Raw genomic sequence first — 12,036 nt, forward strand, 5'->3', positions numbered from 1 at the left:
GCCACAGGGCCTGGCAGGCACCATATCCCTCCCTTCTCATGACTGGTGGCTGCACTTTCCAACAAAGATCTCACCTCCCTTAGGGCTGATATCGAGCTTCCCTGGTGGCTCAGCAGCAAAGGATCTGCCTGAGATACAGGAGCTGCAGGAGATGCAGACTCAGTCTCTGGGTCAGGAAGATCCCCTGGAGGAGGAAATGGCAACCCAGCCTAGAATTCTTCCTTGGAATATCCCATGGAAAAAGGAGCCTGGCGGCCTACAGTCCATGGAGTCACAAGAGAGTCAGACATGACTTAGCAATTCAAGAAGAAGAAGAAGAAGGCCTGGTATAAAGAAGTGAGGGAGAGCCTTGCCTGACAGTCTTCCCCTGAGCTTTCTAGAACTGAAATCAAAGGGGAGGGCATGACTCTCCTTTGTCCCCTCTTATTCAGGGATGAGTAGACCCCTCAGTCTCTACTTGAGCTTCACAATTTGACTTCTGGTGGGGCCTGGGGAATCCCCTCCTTCTTGACCTGAGGCCTATCTCCTCATAGTAAGACCGATACCTCCCTGTGAGCCTGGAGGAGGAAATAAGAGTGGCCTTATCTAGCCACCCCTACCCATAGTCTCACAAGAATGAAAGCTGTGGCAAGGTCCTTGAGGATGACAGGTGGTTCCTCTCAGGGTCCCAAGTCAGGGTCCCAAATTTGACTCTCAGCCAAGCCCAAGACTCCCTCTCTGTTGACATGGGACCACCACCATCTGACCAAAACCCTAACTTTCCTGCTACTCCTCGGTCAGAGCTGAAGGGCCCCTTGGCCTAACAACTCTACCTGTGGCCTTCTAGCCTGACAGTAGGGAAGATTCTCTGTGGCCATCCTGGCATGTATGTTTAAACAGTTTTACCATCCTCACCCTGACTTGGAAATAACCTGGAAATATTCACAAACTGGAAATGTTCCCTGACTTGCCTTACAGCTTCTCCCCTCAGGCCCCCAATTCCGAGACCCCCAAGGAGGAAGTGGAGTTTGCCTCATCGGGCCACAACAGTCTGTGGTCTTCCGAGGCCAACAGTAGTGGAAGCAATATGTTCTGCCCTCATTGTTTTGAGATGGATGGTCTTTTCAGTCATCAGGGTCCTTACCTTCTGGTACAATCTGGAAATCATCCTTCTGCTGACCTGTGGTCTCTCTGTTTGATCAGGATGAGATTCCTTACCTCCATGTGATCGTCTGGAGGGAGAGAGTAGGACTCACCATGTCACCAGGCCTAAGTGGCAGTCTAAGACCTAACGGGGACAGTGCCCTCTGAGGCCCCCTTCTTTCTGAGAGGGATCCTTCATTGTCAGTCACTGCCATCGATTGAATACTATTAGGAACTGGGTACCCTACATCAGCTAAATGAGGCCTCCCCATTAGCCCAAGGACTTTAAGGCCCTGAAGCCATTCACCTTCAGAAAACAAGGGATAAACTTAGTCTGAAAGCCCTGCCTGTTCCCTCCCAGGGCCCATTACATTTGCAGGACTTTCTAAGAATTTATCTGTAATGGGGTAGTTGCCTGCCGCACTCCTCAGACAAGTGTGCCACTGTCATACCTGGGATTTCCACTCTCTGATGAACAGCCAGCCTATAAACCAAGGTCCTCATCTCCTTGACACCAACCAGGCAGAAGTCACGGGGCCCTTGAGCTGGCCAGCACTTACCTATGCCTCCCAGGGCTAACCGGAGAAGATGAGCTAAGTGTAGTCCTGTTGGCTGTGAGTTGAGGGGCTTCCATATCCACACCCTGGGTCTTCACTTTGACTCTTCACCTTTCCTGGGGCTCTATTCTCTGCTGATCTGAGGCTGAGGGCTCTGCTGATTCCCAAAATCCCTACCTTCCCGGGACCTGAGTTGAAAGTGTTAACCACAGCAGCCCGGATTGTTCTGGACTTCATATACTTGCCAATAAGGACAAGTATATCTTTACAGGTTCCTACTATGGGGCTGCATCTTTCATTCACCCTCATTCAGGTTAATCACTGTCATTTCTGATAGATTGATCCTCTCTGCTCTACCAACCTCAGAACTCTGCACCAAGACCAAGTTTCTTAGGTCTCTGAGAAGCCTGAAGAATAAGCGAGGCCATGCTTAGCCCAACAGTTCTGAGATCCCCTGTGACTGAGAGCAGTTGGGAGTGCTGTTCCAGTGACCAACCTCCATATTCTGGGGTGTTGTTCTCCTCAATCCTCCTACATGGGGCCCTCATCTTGCTTTCTGTGTCTTGGATTAAAGGCTTCTGGGGAAATTCCACATCTCTGCAAACACTTGAACTGTGTTTGCTCTGCAATGCTACGGAAAATGAAAGGGGCCCTGTCCCAGGAGTGATAGGAGATGGAGAAGCTACAGCCCAAGGCAGGAGTTCCAGGATAGGTGGTCATCCATCAGAGAAAAAAAGTACATAAATCTATCTCATCAGCCAGGTGAAGATTCTCATGTCATTTCTGTTCTGGTAGATTTACTTTCTACAGACAAGAGACTGTAAGCATGGTATGGAGAGCCCTTGGTCTTCAGAGCTTATCTAACATGGCCAATGCACATGCTAATACTGTCACCGAATAGTGTCTCTTTCATTTATCTATGAGTAATGAATAAGGGATATGCATTTCTGGTTAAATATATTTGGTATTCTTACTGCTCTGGCTACACATTCTGATCCAGGAGCTTGAGCAAAAGGACATTCTTTTTTTATCACCTAGGACAAATTTTGAAGTACTGAGAAAAACACTGAAATAAAAGATACAGGGTGGGGACTTTCCTGGTGGTCCAGTGGCTAACACCTCAGGCGCCCGATGCAGGGGGCCCAGGTTCGATCCCTGGTCAGGGAAGTAGACCCCATGTGCTGCAACTAACATCTAGCACAGCCAAATAAATAAATAAGAAAAAGGACAAGTGAAAAGTGAAAGTGAAGTTGCTCAGTCGTGTCCGACTCTGTGACCCCATGGGCTATAGCCTATCAGGCTCCTCTGTCCATCATATTTTCCAGGCAAGAGTACTGGAGTGGGTTGCCGTTTCCTTCTCCAGGGGATCTTCCCAACCCAGGGATCTAAATAGGGTCTCCTGCATTGCTGGCAGAGGCTTTTACCATCTGGACTTCCCTGGGCCATCAGGGAAGTCCAAAAGAGAGAATTACCATGTGAAAGTGAAAGTCACGTCCGACTCTTTGTGACCCCATGGACTGTACAGTCCATGGAGTCCATGGAATTCTCCAGGCCAGAATACTGGAGTGGGTAGCTTTTCCCTTCTCCAGGGGACCTTCCCAACCCAGGGATCGAACCCAGGTCTCCCGCATTGCAGGAGGATTCTTTACCAGCTGAGCCACAAGGGAAATGAAATATCAAATGTTAAAAGTACTTGTTTAAAAGACAAGACAAGGGTATGTCTCAGGGTTGGGGGAGAAGAACAGTATGTACGCTAGAGTAGTTTAGGGCAGGAGTCTAGTCCTAGGTCTGTCATTTACCAGCCTTAAGTATTTTGGCACAAAACCAAACTCTAACTCTATGAGCCTTGGGTTCTCCCCTGTGAAGTGAGTTTGATAAACCCTGCCTTGTCAGACTGGTGGAATATATGTATTTATCGAAAGCATCTGTCACAGAACCTGTCTCTATTGAGAAATTAGGGGCAATCCCAGTTATTACGATGATCTTGACCTCAGATGTTACATCAGCTGGGTTTCTTTTCTTTTTTTGCATCTATCAGATGTCAGAAACTATGCAGCGTTCTAACTGAAAGAAAAAAAAAAATAACCCAACCTCCCCAATCAGCCAAAATTCTGCTTAGCAATGAAACCAAAGTAATATATTCTCTCCACCCGCTCTTTACCCTGCTTCTTTTTTGTTCTTCTTGAAGTAGAGAGTCTCTCAGCCTCTTCCATAGAATGACAGCTTCCCTGGAAACTATAAGTGAATGGGCAGAAACTGGGAGTTTCTTTGACTAAACATCGCCAATACAGGCATGAAAGACTTCTTAAAAGCAGATGCTCAATTAATGTTTGTGTAAAAGAAGAGCCACAAACAAATCATTTGCTTTAATTTATATTCTCAAACATTCTTGAAAACCATAAGCAGATCCAAGCATATATCTTTTATATTTACAAAAAGGGAGACTAAACAGAGTAAAGCAAACCAAAACTTGAAGAACTTTTGGCTATCTCTCTATGTATCTATGTTCTGAGCTTCTATTAGTGTGGTGTCTTTCATATTTCTAATGATATTCTTATCCTAAAGTGATGTTATTCTCATCCGGGATCACAAAAGTGATATGAAGATTTCCAATATGCATTTCAAAAAACAAAATTGTTACTCATAAATCTGACAAACAGCAAACTGTGTGTGACCCATTTTACTCAAATACTTGTATCATGAACCTAAATAAAGTTTCTGTTGAAAAAAGAAAGAACTGAAAACTAGGGGGGGGAATCAACAGGAACACGGGTTGACAGGCCTTTCTGACCACAAAGTGAAGAACGGCCTTCCGACCACACTAGGGGCGAGATGAGTGGCTGGATACGGCCCTAGCGTGGGCACTGGCCGAGGCAGAAGGGCCAGTGCTGGCTGCAGTAGAAATGCCAGGCCTGGCTGAGGCAAGATACTGAGCCTGGGCTGCAGCAGAAGGGCCATCCCAGACCGAGGCAGACATGCCTGCAGTAACCCAGGCTGACATGCCAGCCATGCCTGAAGCAGAAAAGTCAGCCATGCCCAAGGCAGAAGTGGCAGCCATGCCCGAGGCAGAAGTGGCAGCCATGACTGAGGCAGAAGTGCCAGCCTTGACCGAGGCAGAAGTGTCAACCCTGGCTGCAGATCTGGTCCCGGTGCTCTTTACTTCCTGTATGAAAGACTCCTCATATTGCGCCAGGAAGGCATCAGGGACCGTATCATTGACCTTGGCCAAAAACTCCATGACTTTATTCTTGTTGGTTTCTGTAAGCGCTTTAGGACCCCAGAGGAACTCATAGCGAGGGGGATTGCTGCCGGGCACCTGGTGGTACTCCAGGTACTCTTCCCGCACCAGATCTTCTGTGATGAGCTTCCTGGTGTCTCCAAAGATGAAGTGCCTTCTTCCATCATAGATGCCCAGAATATTCAGGAACTTCCAGATGTGCTCCTCAGAGATACGGGGGCCATTCAGGTAGATGAAACTCAGCAGAGGCATCAGAAGACCATTCTTCGGCAGCCCCAAGTCACCTCTCATAGACTCACTGTCGCTGAGATCTAGGTTGCTCACCAGGGTATAGCAGTGACTGTTGGGTCTAACTTCCTTCAGCACCAGGCCAAACACAACCTCCATGTGCTCAGAGGCCCTGCTGAGGATCTCTGGGAATTGCTTCATGTACCTTCCACTGATTGCCTTCAGCATTTCAGACCTCTTAATGAGCTCCCTCATCTTATACTTACACAGCATGTGCTGCACCAACATCTGTGCCTTCTTGGTCAGAAGATCTGTGTGAGAGCTCGCAGCAGCAGCTGAAGCCTGGGAGGAATTTTCACCTCCCTGAACTTGGCCCTCGGCACCTACACCAGATCTCGAGCCTGCTGCGCCACCACCACCAGATCTTTTGCCTATAGCACCTGCAGCAGCACTGGTGGTGCCTTGGGCTCCCTGAGGCCCCTTGGGGGTGCCAGCAGCAGACGAGCTTGAGGGAGCACTCTCTGAATCAGGAGGGGAGGAGGAGGTGGTCTCTTCTCCCCGAGATGTGGTGGCCTGATCATGAAGACCCTGGGTCTCAGACCAGGCCTGGTGACGTTTCTCACGAGCACGGACCTTACTCTTCTGCCGACGGGGCATGATGGCTGTGGTCAGGGACCGCAGGCAGGATTCTGGGCCAGTAGACAGGAGATTGGGGCACCTGGAGGATGGAGAATGAGGTGACACGAGCACCTTAAAACAGGGAGATTCTACCTTGGCCTAATCAAAGGCCACCTCTGCAGGTGTCCTTGAGGACACTGCCCTAGGAACCCACAAGCCTCCTGTTTTCCTGCTCAGCCTGTCCCCACAGAATCCCACAGAGGAAGAACAGAAGCCTTAAGACTTTTCCTCTGCATCCTCTCAGCCCTGCTTTGGATTTACTGACGTGACAGCAGGTCCCGGCAGTGGGGTCCTCTCAGCTCATCTTTCGTATTACCATGTCAAGTCCTGGCGGAGCCTGGGCACCCTTCTCTCTGCTATTCTGCTACAGACACTTTAGACCTCCACATGATCCAGAAGCAAGTGAAAGGATGCCTCAGTCCACCTCCCTCCAAGGGGATACCCAGTGCTGAGAGCTCAGTAGGGTTTTTTTCCATCCCGAGTTCACTGGGATCATCATTCAAGGTCCTTACCTTGGCTCCTTAAAACATCGGGCACCTTTTATACTGTGTGCTACTGTGAGTCCACTTTCAGGTCCTCACATTGACACCTGACAAATCCTGTAACTCTATTCTCTGTTTTATGAAGCTTCTTGTCTTACATCAAGGTCCTAGTCTCCTGAGAATTCCAAGTGGGAAGTCAGGATGATCCTCATGTGATCCTAGTCCATCAGGGCCTCTGAGAATAGACAGTGGGGATGCAACTTGAGTCCTTCTGATTCCTCTTGCTTAGCATCCTCACTACATCTACCACAGCCTGGGACTGCTCCTTCTACTGAGCTAAGATTCCTCTTCTTAGTCTTTGGGTCACCACTATTATCAGGGTTGATTGTCTCCTTAGTCCTCCTTCCTGGAGGTTCCCATATCAGCTTCTGTCCCTCGATCAAAGGCTTCTGGGGGAATGCATATTCCTACGAACAGTGAGCAGTTACCCTCTAGCAAATCTTGGAGAAAACGGGTCTCAGTCCCAAAAGTGATGTAAGATTAGGAAAATGCAGCAGAAATTAAGGAACTCAGGACAGATGTTATGATGTCAAAGAGATAGAGGGGATATATTCCTGCTCTTCAGCCAGATTTAGGGTGTGTGCTTAATCACTCAGTCATGTCCCACTCTTTGGGACCCCATGTACTGTAGCCTGCCAGGCTCCTCTGTCCATGCAGAATCTCCAGGCAAGAATACTGAAGTGTGTTACATGCCCTCCACCAGGGATTGTGCCCAACCCAGAGATCGAACCCAGGTCTCCCGCATTGCAGGCACATTCTGTACCATCTGAGTCACCAGATTTAGGGTAGTTCTAAAATATTTACTCTCGACACCTCCCTGTTGCTCCAGTGGTTATGCACTCCCAATGCAGGGGTCCTCGGTTTGATCCCTAGTCAGGTAACTTGATTCCACATGCCACAACTAAAAATCTCACATCCAACAACTAAGAGTTCTGGTGCCACAACTAAAATCTCACATTCCACAATCAAAGACCCTGCATGTGGCAACAAAGATTCCAAGTGTCACAACTAAGACCCAGAGCAGTCAAAAAATAAATAGAAATAATTTTTTTAATTAAAACAATAAAATATTTACATTCTACATAGAAGGATAGCGCCAGATAATCTTGAAAGCCCTCGATCACTTGAGGGTGTCTGAATTTGCACATGCAGGTGATCATATGCTACCTGAGCATTATCTCCTTCTCTCCTTTATTCACACCTCTTAATTATTTTGGTGTTTGTATTGCCTTGGCTATGTATTCCATCCCAGTGTTTTCATCACAGAGTCCTTTCCGTCACTCAAGATACATGTTGGAGTGCTAGAAGACAGTGAACTAACTGACTCATGAGCACCTCAGGCCGGGACAAGTGGAACGGTACATGCTCTGGACCAATTCAGACCAGCGCTCTAGTCTCAGCTCTGTCTCTTATCAGTTGTGAGGACTTGGGTCCATCCCCAAACTCGGGGAGCCTCAGGTGAAGTGGCTTTTGTAGGGCTAGTGGCATGTAGCTAAAGCACCTGGCACAGTGCCTGGACCACACTGAGACTTTACACAATATCTGTTTTTACTGTGAGTATGATTATTTTCATCCTGGAGGATACCACCGACCCTGAAGAATCTTTTAAATCTAGGAGATGTCAGAGAATCTGTGGCATTCTCGGACATGAAACACCAAATCAGTCCAAAATGCTGTTTAGAAAGAATCTTTCATTTCCACCACTAGATCGTATTTTGAGTGTGGGGGTACTTTTTTAACTGAACGAAATTCAAAGAATCTAAATTTGATTCTGAGACTAATTCTGTCTTCCTTCCCGGCTGCTCTTTCATCTGTACAACTCCTAGAGACCTCCTTAGTGGTCCAGGGGTTAAGACTCTGCACCCCCAATGCAGGAGGCCTGGGTTCCACTGCTGATCAGGGAACTACGTCCCACATGCCACAGCTTTGTTGCAACTAATAGTTCACATGCCACGACTAAAGAGCCTATATACCACAACTGAATCATTCCTCATGCTGCAACTAAAGAACTCTCAGGCTGCAAGGAAGATCAAGGATCCTGCGTGTCAAAGTTAAGACCAAGCATAGCCAAATAAATAAGTAACTAAAATAAGCCCCTATTTTCATCTCTTTCACCATCACCTAAAAGAGACTCACCTCACAGACTTTGGTGGAATTATCAATGTAGCCAAAAACGCTGAATGGAATGCCCTTTCAATAAAATGAGCTCTGTTTCCACGACTCACAGCAAAGAGTGTCATCCCACTGGCTTCTGAGTTTCCGGTTTCATTCTACTATTACTTTTATGTCACAGAATCTCCTTGGAGATGATGTGCATGAAACATCTAGGTTGTGCACTGTGTTCACGGGCACTGGGACAGGAGCACAGGGCACATTCCATCCCCTCCCCAGGGGGGATTTCTCTCTAGTCTACTCGTGTTGCTGTTTAGTCACTTGGTCGTGTCTGACCCTTTACTACCCCATGGACTGAACAGATTGCTCTGTCCATGGCATTCTCCAGGCAAGAATACTGGATTGCGTAGCCATTTCCTCCTCCAGGGGCAGCTTCCTGACCCAGGGATTAAACCCATGTCTCCTGCATTGGTGGGCGGGTTCTTTACCACTGAGCCATCTGGGAAGCCCCATAATTCCAAAGCAATTGTTCAGGGTAGTTTTCCATTCCAGGCTTAAGTCTCTCAACTTTGAGACCCGCCATCTGAGGGTCTGACCCCTATTCAGTGTTTCCACAGCCTCCCTGGTGGGCTCGCCCTGTAGCCTAACTTAAAACTACCTTCCGCTGCCAGACTTTTATTGTCCTAAAGTCTCCAAGTGCCTTGCCTCAGTGTATTTACACTAGACTCCTCATGAGGAAGCCCTCAATCCCCTCACCTCCTTACACCTCATTTTTAATGGGCCCCTAGATCTCAGTTCACCAGCTACTTTATATGAATGCTGCTCTTAGACTCTAGAATTCTATAAGAAGGGGTTGAGTTTATTTTTCTTAGCATCCCCAAAACCACCCAGAAGCCTTCCAAAGAGCAGATGCTAAATTGATATTTGAACAATTACAGTGCAAGTGTGCAAGAAAGCAATTTACTGGGATTTCACTTCTCCCACAGTCTTAAATAAGCGAAGCCAATCCAGGTAAATAAACTTCAATTTTACAAAGAAAGACTAAAGCAAATAAAACAAACGAAGAAGTGAATGCCTCTTAAGACTTTTTTCTGTATCTGATAATCACAGACTTCACTGTGGAAAAATTACCATTTTCACAAAAAAATCCATATTCCAATATCATGTTATCTTGTTCCGAGTGACAAGAAATGATTCAAGGATTTCAGTCTGTGCTATGCGATAACAAATTTCTTATTTTTCGACTTGATAATATGCAGTACATGTGGGAGCTGTGCCATTAGTATACTTAGACTTTGAAGCCAAACACATCTTTAATTAAAGGGAACAACATTTAAAAACAGAGAAAAGAAAAACTTCCAATTTGTGCATATTATATAGGAACACAAATACTTTATATGCTGAATTTCCATGAGCCCCACTGTGGCCCTCCGCTAGTGGGAAGATTGCCTGCTTTCTTGAAATGCAATGTGAAGTACCTGCTCAGACTTCACTAGGGGTGGGAGGAAATTTGGACATGCTCCAGAAAGTGCACTGGCCCTGGCACCATAGGAGCCCTGGCTGCAGCTCTGGCTCTGGCTCTCTCTTCTTCAGTTCTCAAAGCCTCCTCATACCAGAATGGGAAGGCACTGGACTTGGTATCATTGACATTAGCCCCAAACTCCCACATTCTTTTATATATCTATATCTATCATGGAAGCACTCCAGATTACTTTACAAAATTGTACTCATTCCTTTTTATAGCTTCGTAGTACTCTACTCTGTGGATATATCATGTTCCCTCAATTAACATGGGCACAGGCATTTATGTATTTTCATATGGTTGTGGATGTCTCTTCAGAGTTAATTTCTGAAAACACTGAATTACTGGCTCAAATGTAAAAGCACATTTAATTTTCTGACATTACCAAATTGTATTTACGCTCTAATCTCATTCTTCGATATGTAGCTCTCAAAGAATGAGATCAGTATATTCTCTAACACTATATACAAAAGTAAACTGAAAAGGGATTAAAGACCTAGCTATAAGAGTGGAAACCATAAAACTCTTCTTAGAAGATAATATGTGCAGAACACCCTTTGACATAAATCATAACAACAGTTTTTTATATCTGTCTCCTAAAGCTAGGGAAATATAAGCAAATTAAAGTTAAAAGCTTTTGCACAGGAAAGGAAACCATCAACAATATGAAAAGCCAACCTACTATATGGGACAAAATATTTGCCAATGATGTAACCAATAAGGGGTTAATATCCAAAATATATAAACAGTTGATATAACAGTTTAAAAAAAAAATCAAGAAAAAGATGGGCAGAAGACTTAAATACACAGTTTTCTAAAGAAGACATACAGCTGGTAAGAGGCACATGAAACGATGTTCAACATCATTAATCATCATATGAATGCAAATTTAAACCACAATGAGGTATTATCTTATACCTATCAGAAGGGCTATCATCCAAAAGGAACAGAAGTAACAAATGTTGGTGAGCATGTGGACATGATCTGTACACTGTTGTTGGGAATGTCAATTGGTGCAGCCACCATGGATAACAGTAAGGAGGGTCCTGAAAATCTAAAAAGAGAACTAACACATGACCCAGCAATCTCACTCCCGGGTATATATCTGGAAAAAAAAAAAAAAAAAAAAAGAACCCACTAATTTGGATGGTCTCCATCAGGTACTCGATGCTTGTCTGAGTATAAGGGTTTCCACTGCTCGTCGCCCCTTCCCTCCAGCCTCATCTACTCTCTGCCATGACCCCACCCCAGTCCAACCTCCCAGTTTATTAAGAAGCCACCTGTGACTGGCAGAGCCAGTGTGAGATGAAGAGATAGTCCTTCCCAGCCACCAGATAATCAGGAGTTTTGACTGGAATTTGAACACACACTGAGACAGTGAGGAGTCAGATAAAATGCACAGACTGTGGCGCTGAAATGGATTTATACTTGGAGATGTGGCCAGGGACCTTCCAGCACAATATTCTACAGGTCCAGTTGGGGATGATACATTTCATTGGCAAACCACAATTATGAAAAAGAGTGGCAGACCCTATTGAGGCAGTGTATTCTCTCTTACAATTCATTTCCCTAAAAACTACCTGTTCACACTACCTAAGGGTGCATTTGCAACAGAATTTATCATCCAGACATGAACACTAATGGCAACACTTGGTTTGCTACTCTAAGATCACTGTGGTCTCTTGCTTTCATGATTTCTAAAGTTCTTATATCCATTTGTTCACTGCTACATGATCCGAACCCAGATGATAGCCTCCCCAGTGGCAGAGGTTGCATAGATCTATAAAACAGAAATAAGTACAAAAGAATTTTTCAGGAATGTACTCAGAAGTATGCCATGTGATGCTACCTTAAAGTCAGAATAACCTGCATTAAAGCTTAAATAAACTTTCAGTGCAGTTCAGTCACTCAGTCGTGTCCAACTCTTTGCGACCTCATGAATTGCAGCACGCCAGGCCTCCCTGTCCATCACCAACTCCCGGAGTTCACTCAGACTCACATCCATGCAGTCGGTGATGCCATCCAGCCATCTCACCC

The 12,036-nt window shown here is 45.8% G+C and overlaps 1 protein-coding gene across 1 annotated transcript; it reads right to left on the minus strand.

The window, feature by feature from the left end:
* Positions 1–4,038: 4,038 nt before the first annotated feature.
* LOC129638865 (melanoma-associated antigen B2-like) lies at positions 4,039–5,852 on the minus strand. The gene has a single exon (XM_055563583.1). It carries the CDS (start codon positions 5,800–5,802, stop codon positions 4,501–4,503), a length of 1,302 nt encoding a protein of 433 aa, XP_055419558.1. The 5' UTR covers positions 5,803–5,852; the 3' UTR covers positions 4,039–4,500.
* Positions 5,853–12,036: the final 6,184 nt, after the last annotated feature.

This window comes from Bubalus kerabau, chromosome X, assembly GCF_029407905.1.
Source record: "Bubalus kerabau isolate K-KA32 ecotype Philippines breed swamp buffalo chromosome X, PCC_UOA_SB_1v2, whole genome shotgun sequence".
Classification (NCBI taxonomy): domain Eukaryota; kingdom Metazoa; phylum Chordata; class Mammalia; order Artiodactyla; family Bovidae; genus Bubalus; species Bubalus kerabau.